Source organism: Thunnus maccoyii, chromosome 19 (genome assembly GCF_910596095.1).
Source record: "Thunnus maccoyii chromosome 19, fThuMac1.1, whole genome shotgun sequence".
Taxonomy (NCBI): domain Eukaryota; kingdom Metazoa; phylum Chordata; class Actinopteri; order Scombriformes; family Scombridae; genus Thunnus; species Thunnus maccoyii.
The window spans coordinates 20,116,337-20,133,220 of NC_056551.1; the positions used below are offsets into that span (position 1 = coordinate 20,116,337).

Below are 16,884 nucleotides of genomic sequence, written 5' to 3' on the forward strand. Positions count from 1 at the left end.
ATCACACAGACGTAAGTATTCAGACCCTTTACTCAGTACTCAGTTGAAGCACCTTTGGCAGCGATTACAGCCTTGAGTCTTCTTGGGTATGATGTGACAAGCTTCGCACATCTGGATTTGGGGATTTCCTGCCATTCTTCTCCGTCAGGTTGGATGGGGGCTGTCAGTGGACTGCCATTTTTGGATCTCTCCAGAGATGTTCAATCAGGGCTCTGGCTGGGCCACTAAAGGACATTGACAGAGTTGTCCCGAAGCCACTCCTGCGTTGTCTTGGCTGTGTGCTTAGGGTCTTTGAACCTTTGGCCTAGTCTGAGGTCCTGAGTGCTCCGGACCAGATTTTCATTAGGGATTTTTCTGTATTTTGCTCCGTTCTCTTTCCCTCAACCCTGACCAGTCCCCCAGTCCCGCTGCTGAAAGACATAATGCTAAGAATTGAGGCCAAACAGTTCAATCTTGGTTTCATCAGACCAGAGAATCTTGTTTCTCACAGTCTCAGAGTCCTTTAGATGCTTTTTTTGCAAACTCTAAGCAGGTTTTCCTGTGTCTTTCACCGAGGAGAAGTTTCCGTCTGGCCACTTTGAGTGTCGCTGTGATGGTTGTCCTTCTGTAAGTTTCTCCCATCTCCACACAGCTCAGCCAGGGTGACCATCGGGTTCTTGGTCACCTCTCGTACAAAGGCCCTTCTCCCCTCGATTGCTCAGTTTGGTCGGGCAGCCAGCTCTGGGGAGAGTCCTGGTTGTTCCAAACTTCTTCCATTTAAGCTTTATGGAGGCCACTGTGCACTTGGGAACCTTTAATGCCACAGGAATTTTTTGTAGCCTTCCCCCAGATCTGTGCCTCGACACAATCCTGTCTCTGAGCTCTGCAGGCAGTTCCTTCAACCTCATGGCTCGATTTTTGTTCTGATATGCATTGTCAGCTGTCAGACCTTATATAGACAGGTGTGCGCCTTTCCAAATCATGTCCAATTAATTGAATTTAACACAGGTGGACTCCAATCAAGGTGTAGAAACATCTCAAAGATAAATCAAGAGAAATGGGAAGCACCTGAGCTAAATTTCAAGTGTCATTGTAAAGGGTCTGAATACTTATGTCAAAGTGATATTTCAGTTTTTCCTTTTCAATAAATTTGCAAAAATTTCTATAAATTCACTTTTCACTTTGTCATTATGGGGTATTGAGTGTAGACTGATGAGGGAAAAATGAATTTAAATGGTTTAAGATACGACTACAACTTAAAAAAATGTGAAAAGCGTGAAGGGGTCTGAATACTTGTACTGTATGTTCTATATGACATAAGATATAAAAAGCTTAAAATAAATTCTTACACAAAACGATAAATCAATGGCTGTATACACTGTGTGGCACTCGGTCACTCACCGACTTTTAAATCACATACTCTCTGAATGTTGAACCAATCAGAATACGGCTTGTTTCACAGGCCCAAACATGATACCGGCGTGTGCAAGTAGCGTTAGCATAAAAGTGCTAAATTATGTATCTTGGAGTGAGATCAATTCTTGACCTGGTTTCTAAAGGCCCAATCCAACTGATCTTACATACCTACATAAGACACATTAGCAATGTGTGTGATGTTAAATCACGCAAAAATAAAATAAAGCCTGCTTCACATGCCTAAATAAGACATGATGTTTAGTGAAGGAACATAAAGAGTCCAAGAAGAATGATGCATTTCTCCACTACAGCTAACAAACAGCCTGCCGCACACACGCCAACGTTATAACTGCGGGGGTATTTAGACGTTGTACTGAAGGATTTGTTCCCATTTTACTTCCGCTGAATGTTGGACAGCTTTTCTTTGATGGTAGTTTCATCATCAAGTCTTCTGAGTTAAGGCCAAAGCTGTGAGATCATCTGTGGGATCATCTGTTGATCTTCATCACAGAGTCGTTTTGATCACATTAAAAAGATGCCTCCAAGCATGGTGAGCGTACAGAGCCTGAAGGAAATAAACGAGCCGAACCTTCATGCCTTGATAAATTGGCTGACAGTTGCACTACAATTTATCTGCCGTTATTCGGAGCCGCACTGCGCCGTGACTGCAAATGTAAGTGTAAAAATTTCAAAACTAAAATTTTGAGTCTCAAGGCCAGAGGAAGGTCAGGCAAACACTGCTTTGAGCACGTTCAAATTTGTGCATTCATCTCATGATCAGCAAAGGAGTAATAGTGAGCACATTGAGCTCACTGAAAAGGCTGAATCGTGCAAAGTTCTTCTGGTTTTTTTTTTTTTGGTTTTTTTTTTTGGCTCTCTCTGATAAACAGGTTTACCTTAGCGAGATCCTACTGTGGCATGCATATTCAACAACACCTGCTTGCATCCTGGCAGCTTCACATTCAGGATGAAACACAGAAAAGCCACATTAATAAACCACCTCTCATCTCATCGAGCTTGACATTTTTCCTCGACGATCATGAAACAAGAGATTTCCAAAAAAGATATCCTTGGAGGTTATGAAATTTGACGTTGGTGCTTTTACAGGTCCTGACATGGAAACCCCAAGCACCAACCAAACTACAAACCGTTACTTTTCTGAGCCTGCATGACCAACGCCTATCTTTACGAACAAAATCACTGCTTATTTGTTTCTAAAATCAAACTTCTTCCCTCTGCAGCTCTCTGCAGAGGTTTGGCTCAAGCTTGCTCCTTATCAGCCCTCCAAAGCTGCTCTTTCACTTCCGATGGCAGCGTGTTGAACAGATCCTCCTCCACCACCAGGCCGCTCCTCTTCAACAGCCGACACTCGCCGAGCTCCACGGGGAGACACTCCAGACGGTTTCCTCTCAGCTCCAGCTGGGTCAATCCGGTGAGTTCTCCGAAGCGTGATGGCAGCGTCTGCAGGCAGTTGTTTCCCAGATTCAGAGTGCGCAGCTTCTTACACTGGAACAGCTCTGGGGGCAAAGTCTCGATCTGAAGTGGAGAGGACAAGAGGCAGAATGATGAGGAGTGTAAGTTACCAGTTAACAGAAAGGCTGAGGTGTTCAATTTTTAATCCATATGCCATGGACAGATAAAGGCTGCAGAACTGAGATGTGGGCAAAGGGCATTCAGAAAAAGAGGCAGCTATTTCCACTGTAGGCTAGTTCAGATCCAGATCCTGTTAACTTCAGATGTTACCTAATTATTTGTTTTTATTTGCTGACAAACTTCTCATAACTAATTTAGGATACTGGAAAAATAAAAATAAATGGCTTGAAAGGCTTCAACAAGCAATTTAAAACCAGACCACTATGTCCTCTTGTAGTCTTTGCGTCTAAAAAAACAACATTTCACCTTTTAAGAGGTGCTAGTGGTCTAGTTATTCCTACATGGACACAATATTCACAATTACACAACTCATTTGAATTGATAATGTGTTACATTATCGGTGTAAGGAGGATTTAGGTGAGAGAGGCCTCAGAACGCCAGAGACACCAGAAGGGTCCCATTTAATGGAGCTATTTTTGGCTGCACACAAACCTGCTGGAACCTATTTTCAGTGTGCAACCACCGTAAAACGACGATAATAGCATCCTTTACTGAAAACACATGATGTTGTACTCATGTTTCTAAAACAGCCTTTCCAGAAGAATGTTGTTTTCCTAATTTGCACAGTGAACAAACTGTATCTCCCTAAATAAAATTACTACATTGTAAAAATTTTTTCAAAAAAAGACATTTTGTTAAGAAAGGATCAATTTCAACAAAAGCTAAATGGACTAATGGGAACATGACTGCTGTGGCAGGATTTGGCAAAGCCCTTTAAATGTCAGTTAATGATCTTTGCAACTAAAATAAACATCCTAAATAAAGCACATTTGACAGGAAGTCTACAGGAGACTGGAAGATCAGACGCCTTCTCTTTTAAAAAAGGGGAGAAGCTGAATTAGTGGAGTTGAACTATGAAAAAGGCCAAGGAGTACATCATGCTCAAAGAATCATAATGTGGTCTCAGAGAAAAATAGTGTAATTATACCATAAATGTGACTAAGCTTTGAAAATCTCTAATGGTTTCTATTTATTGGCCCAAAAGAAGAAAACAAAATGAACTGGCAGTAAAAAACCTGTGCTTCATTCCAGACAGGAGGACTTTTATCTAACATGTGTGACAGCGGTTAGCATAATTTGCTGTGTACAGAACAAGACTGCGTTTACAACATACCACTGAATCACGTCTTCTTTTATTCCAGTCAGTGGAAGTTTTCCCGGATAAACAAAGCAAGATTATATCAGTGTTTTCAACCTTTTTTTGTGTCTTAAACTCAAATGTTTTCTCTGGAGTATCTGTTGTCAATACACAACTGCAAAACTGCCAAAGCCTCAGAGTCATGTTTATCTTTAAAGCCATAATTCCCAACGTGTCTATGAACATCTCGGCATTTATAAGCCATGACCTTTGTAAATACCTTATCTGGCCTTTGAGCTAATCTTATTCACACAAGACAGAAAGATAACAGTTGCGGAGAACGAAGGAAATGAGCCAAACTTTCTTTAAAATGAAAACATAAAGACACATGAACTGGATTCTTTTCTTCTCACCCTGTTTGCTGTCACAGCGAAGTACTGCAGATTCTGGAGGAAGCCTACATCAGCATGGATGCTGGTCAAATTGTTGTGACTCAGGTCTAAGAAGCGCAGCTTGCGACAGAAGAAAAGCTGACTGGGGATTTTCTCGATCTTGTTCCTGTTCAGATACAGACGTTCCAGGTTGGTGAGTGTTCCGATCTGAATGGGGATATAGGCGATCTGGTTGTACCACAGCTTCAGGCACACGAGCCGGTGCAGGTGCTGGAAGCTGATGATCTCCTCTATCGTCTTCAGGTTGTTGTCCTTCAGGTCGATCTCCTGCAGGTTGTGCAAACTGAAGATGGAGTGTGGGATGCGTTCGAGATCGCAGCGAACGAGCTCGAGCTCTGTCAGGTTGACCATTTTCTTCAGGCTGTTGAGCACCATCAGTTTGGTACCCTCGTTATTGATGGAGAGCTTCTGGAGGTGCACGCCCACATCTGTCACCACCTGCGGCAGCTTGGTCAGGTTGCTCTTCAGACGCAGCACTTTGAGCCTTTTGAGCTCTCGGAGCCCGTCGATGACGATGAAACGATTGTTCTCCGCGCTCAGGTTCCCGGTTAGGTGCAGCTCACTGAGGTTCTTCAGGCTGTATATCCACAGCGGGATCTCTTTGATGTCTGTGAACTTAATGTGGAGAGACTTCAGGTTCTCCCTCAGGAAAGCCAGAGCTGGAGCCTCGATTTTAGCTGGTGTGTGGTAGAGCCACATTTCCCTCAAGTTGGAAAGCTGGGCGATGATCGGAGGGATAGTGACATCGGGGATAAGCTCCAGCTTGAGCACTTCCAGCTCCAGCAGATCAAACACTGTGTCTGGGATCCCGCTGAGCATGAACAGATGCAGCTCCAGCTTATCCTGGGAGTTCTTGGTGATGCGCTGCCTCAGCTTCTCCAACGTCCACTCATTGTTGAGGTTCAGCTGCCTCAGCTTGTTCTCGCTCACCTCCGACAGAAACACAGCAAAGCGCTTGGAGTAGAGGGGGTCATACTGATCTATCATGTGTAGCATGAAAGCAAAGTCGTTCTTCAGGTCGGGGATGTCGCTATAGCTGCTCTCCTCGCGGATTGATTCGAAGGAGTATCGTTTGAGGGAACGGCTGAGCATCCAACAAAGAGTGTACATGCAGATAAGACCATAAACCACCACCAAGCTGATGTAGAAACAGGCCAAAATCTTGAACAGAGTTGCTAACGGGTGAGCACAATAGAACGTGCTGTATCCCGTCAGATTCTGAATCTCCACCGCACACACTACACTGAATCTGATGTAGCTCACATAGTAACCTGTGTAGCTAATTATCAGTATAAACTTGATTACTTTGATGATGGTCTGACGAATGTAAAGACGGTAGACTATATCGCCCTCCTCCACATGGATCCTGAACTTCTTCACCTTCTCAAAGAGAGCCTTGGCCTGCTCCCCTTCCTTTTTATCTAATACCCCAGTTTCAGAGCGATCCACAATTCCTTGTTCAATTCTGGACTTTGTTCGTTGGAGCATGGGCACGCTAGCCTCGACGTCCTCGCTCACACACGAGGCCTTCTTGTCCATCGAGCCGTTCATTTTTCCCAGAGGCTTGGGGTCGCTCTCCTCCACCACGGTCTCAGACAGAGCCCTCGTTGTCCACGGCGAGTCGAAGCACTTGAGGAGGATGGAGACAAAGTGCTCCAGTTTAGAGCTTGTGCGTGGGAACTTGAACCAGAAGTTGCTGCAGGCCAGGAAGATAAGGGTGTGGAGTAGCACCAGATAAGGGAAATATTTGGCAAACCAGTGTAGTTTGTTCTCGTAGCAGACAGCATCGACATAATTGTACTGATGGCGGTCGAGGTCATACTGAATGCCTTTGGGTTCCGGTGCATAGGGGACGGTCACGTTGGGGACAGGCATGGTCTCGCACGACCTGTTGATCACCCACTTGCAAGGCAGGCAGATCATCTTGTCCTGCGTGACTTGCAGCGTGCCGCCAAACACCGCGATCATCAGCATGACGATCGAGATGTAATCGGTGAACACGTCCCACCATGGCTTCAAGATACGGTACGCTGGCTGGGTGTCAGCAAAGTACCGGAGCTCTGTGATGGGAATCATGATGGTTTATCTGGAGACACAGAGACAGAGACAGAGACAGAGAGAGGGAATTAGTTGGTGATGCATGTGTTTAAAAAATAATGGATTACATTTTTATTATTACAATAAACAACGGAAACATTGATGTTTCCATTATATCAAAACGTTATTCAGGACATGAACAACATGCTGTATGTTGGCCTCTGAGATAGTCGAGAGATAAAACAATTAGTCGATTAACTGATTAGTTGATTGGCAAGAAAATTAATGAGCAACTATTTTGATTACTAATCAATTGTTTCAATAATTTTTTAGCGAAAATGCCAAAAATTCTCTACTTTGCGCTCCTCATGATAGAAAAACTGTTGAGAGTTTTGGACTTTTCGTCAGACAAAACAAGCAATTTGAGGATTTATGCAGGTTTTAATTACAAAACTTCAGATGCAACTATAAGTATTTAAATCTATGAATCATAAAAAAATTGAAAAAAATTGAAAAAAAAAGCAAAAATCACAATTTCCCAGAACTCAAGGCAACATTAACAAATAACTGGTTTTATCTGACAAGAATCCAAAACAAAAATTTACAATGACACAATAAAACAGCAAATCTTCACATTTGAGAAGCTGGAACCAGAGATATTTTGGCATTTTTGCTTTAAAAAATGACTCAAACAATTCATCAACTATCAAAACAGTTGCTAATTACTTTTGTGATGATCAACTAATCAATATCTTAGTATATAACCAGCAGTGATGCAAGACTACATTTGATGAGGGATCTAAACAATCTTGCCTCTGTGTCCTTCATAACACCCCATGTTATGCTTTTTACTGTAGAGTTCAAACGTTTATTGCATGAAGTTACCTCTGAAATTATGACTAACTAGAAACGGACACCGCATCAATATCAGCATTTCATGCCAAAGTAGCAACACAGTCCCCTCTCTGTTCAGTTTATACCTGATGCAGCTGAGTTTAAAGGAATCCTTCTTTATCCTCGTTAAATGATGCTTTATATCTTACATTATGAGAACAGGATATCATTCATGTCGTTTAAAAAATGAGCTCTGATTCAGAAAAATCAATAACTCCTGTATATACACACACAGTACAATTATGGAGCCCAGTCAGCATGTTAAAAGCCAAGTGTGGTGGTTACCAGACAGAAGTAGCAGACAAAAAGGGGCAGCAGAAATGATATTTTTTCTGTAGAGTCTGCTGTGCGTCAGGGATATCCCGGCATCCTGCGTGTGCCGACACCACACTGCAGTTCAGAGACTGCAGAGCGAGCCGGAAGCGAGAGCACCACAGAGCCTGACACAGCACCACATGTTCACACAAGTCCCTGTTTCTCCATCACTCCTGATGTGTAATGATTTATCTGTATGAGCACAATGACGACACGCTTTAACAGTTTTAACAGTGTCTTCTCTGGGATACCGGTTGTCAGTTTAATCTTTAACAGCTGCGTCAAATCACATTCAAACATATCAGAACAAGCTTTGTCAAATGGGTTGTTTTCACTTCTTAAAGCACGCAGAATAAATGATCAGAATAAATGTGGAGCATTGAAACTAAATCAAGAACAACTTGCGCTTTAACTTGAATACTATTTTAGAAAAATGTAAGCAAAACCAAGTGAGATCAGGCTGCTGACCAAAAATCAAATAAACACCAAAACCAAAACCTTGTCCCAGGCGTCCATTTATGCTTAAGTACATCTGTGAAACCACAACCGGGCTACTTCCTCACACGAGTACACAGATGGTTAATGCAGAAAATACGGCAATCTAAGCAGTTTTATTACTTTTTTTTCAAAGCTAACTGTTTAATTTTAGTTGTTACAAAGAAAAAAGATAAGCGTGGTCTGTCCAAGAGCAAAAAGTTTGGAGGAATTCATTAGAAAAACTCTCTAAAACTGTATCTCCCTGTCAGCTCAACTTACCCCTGACTTACAGGAAAAGGATGAAAGAGGATAGCTGATCAAGTGGTCACAAAAAAAGCCTTGTTTTATCCAGTTCGAACCAGAATGTCAGTACAGTCACTGAGGGCCTCCTCTGTGAGGTCGCTGCTTTAAACTGACTCAGAAACACCAGCACACAGTGACCTCAACAGCTGACAAAACACCTCTAATTGTAATCATTCACATGGTATTAAAAAAAAAACAGGCAATCTTTAATTCTATTCCACTGAAGGGCACCAGATTGTTTATTCCAATGAAACCAGAAAAGTACATTAAATAAGATTGGACTGAAAGTGTGACATATGAAAATGATGATTTCACAATACAAACAACCATCTGCCCACTTTCACTCGGTTTCCTGTTGCCAAATACAGATGGCAGAGAAACTTGAGGCGGTAGTCGTCTTTCCCCGGGTTCAAACTATAGATAATGGCGCTTATGTAACATGACTGCAGTGATAAGGTCAAATAAACAACAAAGATCCATGTAACACGCCTTAAAATTAAAGCTTCAAGTCTTTGACGAGCTTCACTTTGACGTCCAGAAATGTCAGAAATGAAGATGCAGTAAACTCACAGTTTGATATAATCTGATATCTTTAGTTCAAAAAAATCACATCCAAGGATTTCTCTTCTGAGGAATTAAAGCGATCTGGTCACTCTCGCTATCATAAACAGGACCAGAGGAACAGGGCGTCTTAAAGTAAAAGTGGATTTCTTTTAATATGGGTCCAGGCTCTGTCCAGGCTTCCTGTTTGTATTCTTATCCTGGTACATTTTTCCTGAATTTGTTCCCTGAACAGAGCTGCTTTTGTGTGGGCAGTCTTTGTCTCTTGACATATGGGTTGGGAGAGGTGCAGGTGAGCCCGGACGCCGAGAGAGCCAATATATTAACAGAGCCAGCAGTAATTTCCCCTCAAGGACACTAGTGTCTCTCAACTGAAGCTAAAGCCAGCAAAACAGAAAAATGAGAGAAATGGATGATACGTCTCTTTGCAGTGCACAGTCCCTCCGAAAGGGCCTCGCTAGCAGCTGCCGCTCTGATGACGACAATGCCAGTGAATCCATCAGTTGCACAATCCACTGCATTGCAAATCAAATATCTCAACTACGTTTCGATGGATTGCCGTGAAATTTTATACAGACATTTATGTTCCACAGAGGATGAATCCTAATGACTTTGAGGTTCACGCTTGTGTTTCTAAGTGAAATGTGCTCACAATTATTGGATGGATTGCAATGAAACTTAGTACATAGATTCACGTTCCCCTCAGGATGAATTGCAAAAACTTTGGTGATCCTTTGAGTTTTCATCTTGCACCATCATCAGGTCAAAATTTGTCCAATATTTTGTTTTATGACCAAACAGCCTTCCTGCAAACCTCATGACGTTCCCATCAGCCTCGGCCAAAGGCGTAGTTTTGGTTTTAACTTCAGCGGGGACTTTTTTTTTGTCAGACGGCCAAAATAATTATGTATGTGTACTTGCTCTCTATGACTCTTTCATAGGCGCGCACACACACACACACACACACACACACACACACACACACACACACACACACACACACACACACACACACACACACACAAAAAGAGCCTGACTCTGCAAAATGTTTACTTTAATATTCATTTGCTGACTCGCCTGAAACCAGACGTGAATCATGATTTTTTTTCCTCTGAGTTTTGCATTTTATTTCATTGATAGACTACTTAACTACAGACCAAAATGAACATGTAAAAATAACATTATAGACTGTCACAGTAAATGTGTAGAAACCTGTAGGTAACGTGCAGCTCTGTAACTCGCTGCCGTGACCTGAGACTCTGTTCTTCTTTCAGTTTGTGGATTTGGGCGACACAACTCAAGCGTTTCATAACAGAACCACAGTGATGCTCAAACCTCTCTTTAAATGATATGAAAAACTTTATATTTGTATTATTATTCCATTTAACTCCTGAACTTATGGTTAGACCTTTCACTATGACATCAGAGCTCACCTGTCTGTGTGTGTTTCTGTGCTTCTGACGGGGATTAAATGACGCCTGACAATCACAAACAAGTCAGTTGGACAAGCTACGGATAATTTAGCTTATAAATAAAGTTCATGTCTTAATGACACATAACTCTGCTCCTGGTCCACTCATGGAAAAGGGGAGAGATGGCATTAAATAGTAAATATTTCTATCACTAAATCCAAATATTGATGTTTCGATTCTTATTAATTAAGCTCAACTGTTACTGACACTTTGGTTCTTTAAAAATGAGCTGATGTCTTAATTTCCTTTTGGGAGGAATTTTCACCGAGAGTAATAAAGTTGTTTAATTAAACAACATGTCTGAGCAACTGTCACAAATTAGCTTATGACAGATAATGCCTGAAATTAAATATAATATCAAATGATCTTAGTTTTGTCCAGTGAGGTCGTTTTCAACTCTGTGACATTTGGAGCGTTTAAACTATAAATACAGACCGTTTCAGATTCTCAGGGTTGCCAGATCATCAAGTCAAGTATCCCCCATATCCTGCTCCTTCATTCTTTATCAGAATAGTGCACAAACTGGTCAACTCTGCAGAGATCTTACTGTTAATGTGGAGTTAAAGTGGCTAGGTTGTTTGCGATCAGTAAAAATATCGGTGGGGACAATCCAGCAACACTTTGACATTGGTAGACATGTCCCTACTGTCTATACACAAATCAACACCCATGGCCTTGGTTGTACTTTGTGTTTTGTGCTAATTGGGAAACGTTAACTAAGCTGGTGAACTTTAAACATTACACCCGCTGAACATCGGCATGTCTGCATGGTCACGTTAGCATTTAGCTCTGTGCATTATGTACGACCTCACAGAGCTGCTTTCATGGCTGTAGTTTTGTTTTAAACTGAGTAACTGGTATTTGACAGCCAGCATTAAAAGAAAACCTAATTAGAGCTGCAACAATAAGTCCATTAACTGAGTTGTGATCAACAGAAAAATAATGAGCAACTCTTTTGATAATCGATTAATTGTTTCAGTCATTCCTTAAGAAAAAAATTCCAAAAATTATTTGCTGGTTCCACCTTATTAAATGTTAATTTGATGCTTTTCTGTGATTTTATATACTTGTAAATTTTATACTTTGGGCTTTTTGACTGTTGGTGGGACAAAACAAGACATTACAAGACCCTGAGCTGTGAAAAGTTACAACAAGCATTTTTCACTATTATCTGACACTTTATAGACAAAACTGAATAACGACAGGTAAAAAAAAAAAATCAACCACAGGCAAACGTTACGCTCCACAGGAAGAAGATCCAGGTGCTGCATCTGACAGCCAACTGTGGCCTCTCATTTGAGCAACTGTCACTTTATGTGTTTTCTTTGGTTGCTCCGCTTACATTCAAAACTTGAAAGACATGCAGGAAGGAGCATGTTAGGAAAATACGTAACTCCAGTTTCTTTGTTGGGTACAAACATTTTTATCCGTCTGTTGTCATAAGCCCTGTGTTACCACCTCTCACCCATCCATGCAGGGATGTGCTCCTGACACCTTACAACCCTGAACGGGATGAGTGGTTTAGAAAATAAATGGTTGGATGGAAAGATGGATGAACGCCAGCATTACCTTCACTAATAGAGGACCTGAACTGTTATTACATTAGATTGATATGTGCTGTTTTTGTGTTTAGGTTGTCTGTCGATATCCTCCCAGTGATGCAACAGAGAGCATCACACATTAACTGACGTATCCGACCCTATGATGATACAGCATGGAGGGGTGATTTACCAGGCTGGCACATTTTGTGATTCTTTCACCTGTTCTAAGTTCCCAGTGTTATGTCCGCAGTGGGGCTTCAACTAACAATTATTTTCATTATCGTTTTTTTTTTCTTGATTAATCAATTAGTTGTTTGGTCCTTAAAATGTCAGAAAAATGTCAATCACTGTTTCCCAAAGGGCAAGATGACATCCTAAAATGTCTTGTTTTTTCCTGACCAACAGAGACGACTAAAGAAACTAGAAAATTTTTATATTTAAGAGTTTGGAATCAGAGAATTTGGGCATTTTTTCTTAAAAAAAAGGACTCAAAACGATAACTCGATTATCAAAATAACTGTTGATTAAGTTAATAATTGGCAAATAATTGATTAATCTACTAATCATTGCAGCTCTCGTCCACAGCAGGGACTTTATGGTTGTTGATTAACACATGCAAATTCAACCGAGTAGCTTTCACACCTATAGTTGGTTTGCTTTGGTCTGAATCAGTGGATGAGTTGCTGCTTTGTTGCATTTTTCCCTTTTGTTCAGTTTGGTTTCACGCAGCAAAATTTCAAACGCACCAAAATATATCAACAAAAAAGCCACGTGGGACCTGTCACTCCGTTCGTTGGTCAGAATATCTCATGAGGTCGGCGGGCGGATAAAGAAGAGTTTGTTTTTCTTCCGGGATAGTTATCCAAAATAGACCATCAACAGAATTGGCATTTCCTCACAACTGCGGTCATCGTTGCGGTCATTTGGCCATATACCAAGCCAAAATATGCGAGCAGAATGACACATTTGGACGCACTTCAAGACAACATCTAGACAACAATGTGTTGCTTCACGTTACGCGAAGAAGGCGTGCTGCCTTCAGTCGGCGCATATTTGTTATGTTATTTCCCAACTGTATGTTCAGTGGGTGTGTGGTGTTGAGTAACTGGGAACTTTAATTCCAAAAGGACGATGAGTAACAGTTTGAGTCAAGCATAGAGGTTGTTTTATGTGTAGCTTGGAGAATAGTTCTATGAATTAGATGAATTTACTGTTTATCAGATCACAAATGGCATAAAGAATTAGTCAGCTAGTGTGTTATTTCCTTATTGTGGAATGCAGTGTGTTAACTTGTTGGCATGACAACAACTGAAAGGACGTTGTTCACTATGTGTCAGTCTTACCAATCATGAAGTTCAGGTTTTCCAGTATTGGAAAACCAGAATTTCAGTCATTGTTTTTTTGTGTTAAAGACTGGCTGGAGGGGTTTAAACTATTCACATAAACTATGCAACCATCTAGTACCTTTTATAGTAACAGATGGCTATCTCTACCACAGCTGCTGTTTCCATAAATAGTCTTCCCCCACTGAAGATTGTCAATGTTTCATTGATTAACATTTTAATATGATAGATATATTGATAGTTCACTTGTCAAAGTCCATAATGTTTGCTGTTTATGGATGTATTGTCACAAAATCCTGATGCGTTACGCCAGGTTGTTATGAAATCTATTTCAATTCATTCCAAGTTAATGTTACAGTCACTGACTTGTTATTTCTCTCAGATCATCATCACTATCTTGCTATATTTTCTCAGAACATTTTGCATGTTTTGTATGTTCAGGATTGTGATTCTGCTGCACAAGAAAAGGTCTACCAAAACCTCAAGATTTTCGAAATGCAGACTTCTACCAAACGTTGTGCGGCGTGTGCCAGGATGCCCCAGAGCTGCGCTGGGTTTCTGCAACCTGACTGACTGAAAACAAACTGGACAGAGAAGCTTGAAGAAAGATTTGAATTAAAAATTTCCACTTGTATAGACAATAAAGTGTTTCTACTCTATTGTATCCCCATGTGACGCCAATACTTATGAGTTTGTTTTTGTACATTGTTCCTTTAAAGAAATGTCAATGTAATACTGAGTCTAGTTTACGTTATTAATTTCTAATTGACATTGTTGGTGTATGTGATGTGCTGTTGTGTGTAGCTTTGTATTTTGTATGGTGTGTTCTGTGTGGTTTTTTGCTTTGTTATGGGGTTTTTTTGTTTTTGTTTTTTTTTTTGCTTTGTACTGTTTGTTGTTGTGCTGTTGTATGTTTTGATTGTGGGGGACTACAGATGCAATTTAGCTTCGAGCACTTTTAATGTTTAGAACTGCATACTGTCCCAATCAATAAATCAAATCAAATCAAATCAATACTGTGTGTGTGAGCATGGTTTCCATGGGAATGCAGCTGTTGAGGCTTTCATCATACAAACGAACCGTATCAAGGGGGTCAACAAACCAGAATTGTGATGTCGTTGTGTTGTATTATGAACATTGTACATTTTGGAAGAATTCTATATGGATTTAAGCATAATTTTAAAGGGTTAGCATATCCGCTATCACATGTCTATGTTCCTTATGTTTTGTTGATATGTTGTCAGTATATTCTTATGAAATTGTGTAAATAAGTATATTGGATTTCATGTAAAGGTTAGACACCGTTCCATGAAGGGAAATGTTGGGGGTATGGCGAGCATCTTATCTTACGAACTTGCACTTGTCGCACTTCCGGTGACTTTATTTCCTCTTTGTGTCGGGACATTTCCTGGGAAGTTGCTATTGCTGGAAAACGAATTGCTCAGAGACAGGCCCTGGAAGTGCGTCTTTGACTTCTAAATAACATGACGCCGAGTCAGTGCAGAGTCACTACAGATGAACAACCTGATGATTTTTTTTCCCATCAGCTTGTTGCTGGTTTTAGTGGAAGTCCAATTCTCACTGAGTGTACTTCCAGAGGTGTCGAATCAAACACCCACAGATCCTTCCAAAAAAACACGAGATTGTCCTGTTCTTTGGAAAAACGGAAAAACAAAATTATCTTTGACAGGCTGCCCTGGTTTGAGCTCGAGTTATCACAGCTTCCGATCTCAACCCGTCTGCCAACCCTGGCAGTGGGAGCAGACTTGAGACAAAAAAGGCAAGAGATGGAGCATTCAGGGCAGTGTTTTCAGTCCTTAACCAGATGTGAGACCCTGTTCACACTCATGTGGACACCTCTAAGCACATCAGTTCACACCTGGCACTAGAATGCGTCTCCACATGTGTCTCGAGTCCACGCTTGTGCGATCGGATCTCACTTCCCCGCTCTGTATGCAAATAAACACGTGCATCATTTCCGTTTCGCACAGGCCAAATGTGGTGCAGAGGGAGAGCAAAACTCAGGGAGAGACTCAGCAGCCAGACATTTCTCCCTTCTCTGTTTTAGGAGTGGCTGAGATTGACACTAACATGAGAATAGCTGGTCCACCTTAAAAATGTCAGTCCACCTTAAGTGAGCCTGGTCAGGTTAGGCTAACCCCCCTTCACTTTTAATCAGCAGGTGACAAGCAGGACACTGGTTCTGGCTCATAAAAAGCTAATTTTCCTTTTCATGAGAACACTAGTGATGTCATATTACACACACACACACACACACACACACACACACACACACACACACACACACACACACACACACACTCACAATGACCATCTCGAGGGCCAATATTATAATATAACATTATGTTGGTAATCTTAAAATATACTTTATAGGGAGGTTATACAAATATCAAAACACAAATACAAGATTATAGATATAACAGTGACATTTTGGCCTGTATTATTAGATTTAAAAAACACCATAAAGCTAAATTAATTCACTATAACTCAGCACAGACACACTATAGTGCTTCATGGCTACACTACAGATTAAACAACAGCGTTTTCTTGCTTTTTATGAGCAGCAGATTAATACATGTGTGACAATTTATATCTAAATTCTGATTTTATTCAACCGTATTTTATGGTTTGTGCCATAATATCGGGAATAACCTCGCTGGCCTTCAGCTGTCGGACGGCGCGAATATGATCAGGAATATTAGCTAAATTACTAATCCTCCGGGATTAAGAGTCAGACAGTGAAGCAGACAGATAAAATAACACGTAATCTAATCCGGACAGCGACCTTTTCGCTCGGTGGTCTTCTGAACAACAGCAGCAGCGGCGGCGGCAGCGGCAACAGAGGCGACGTACTGGAAACGATGTCTCATACCGATGGCCAGTTAGTTAGTTAGCACGCTGCGGCACAGATACCAAACACACCAGCAGCGCGTGACGGCCGTTAAAAGATGATAAAACTTACCGTCTTTATTAACGCTGCTGTCTCTCGCCTCCTCCGCGCGCCGGTGACACATTTCTCAAACGTTTCTCGGCAGCTGTGGCTGGTCGGACACCGGGCCAGAGCCCCGTGCGATAGAACCACACGAAGGCACGAGCCGAGCGCGTTCGTTCGCACGCACGCGCGAAGACGCTGCTGCATGCACGGGACTGGCGGAAGTGTCAGTGTCAGTGGCGTAATTATCAGAATAAAAGCACGGCATTAGTAAACAGATTTAAAAAAAATGTTTTAAATTTCTATTATATAAAATTAAGATGGAGGAAAAATTTCATTTTAATCTAAATTTAGGTCGCCTCTTTAAAATCTTGGCAGGAACAGCAGATTTACAGCCCGTTGATTAATGA

At 41.3% G+C, this 16,884-nt stretch overlaps 1 protein-coding gene across 1 annotated transcript; it reads right to left on the bottom strand.

The window, feature by feature from the left end:
• Nucleotides 1–1,975: 1,975 nt before the first annotated feature.
• On the bottom strand, nucleotides 1,976–16,671 carry lrrc8aa (leucine rich repeat containing 8 VRAC subunit Aa). The gene is made up of 3 exons (XM_042395773.1): nucleotides 16,505–16,671; nucleotides 4,540–6,664; nucleotides 1,976–2,931 (listed from the first exon to the last, which is right to left on the bottom strand). Exons 2-3 carry the CDS (start codon nucleotides 6,652–6,654, stop codon nucleotides 2,656–2,658), a joined length of 2,391 nt encoding a protein of 796 aa, XP_042251707.1. The 5' UTR covers nucleotides 6,655–6,664; nucleotides 16,505–16,671; the 3' UTR covers nucleotides 1,976–2,655.
• Nucleotides 16,672–16,884: the final 213 nt, after the last annotated feature.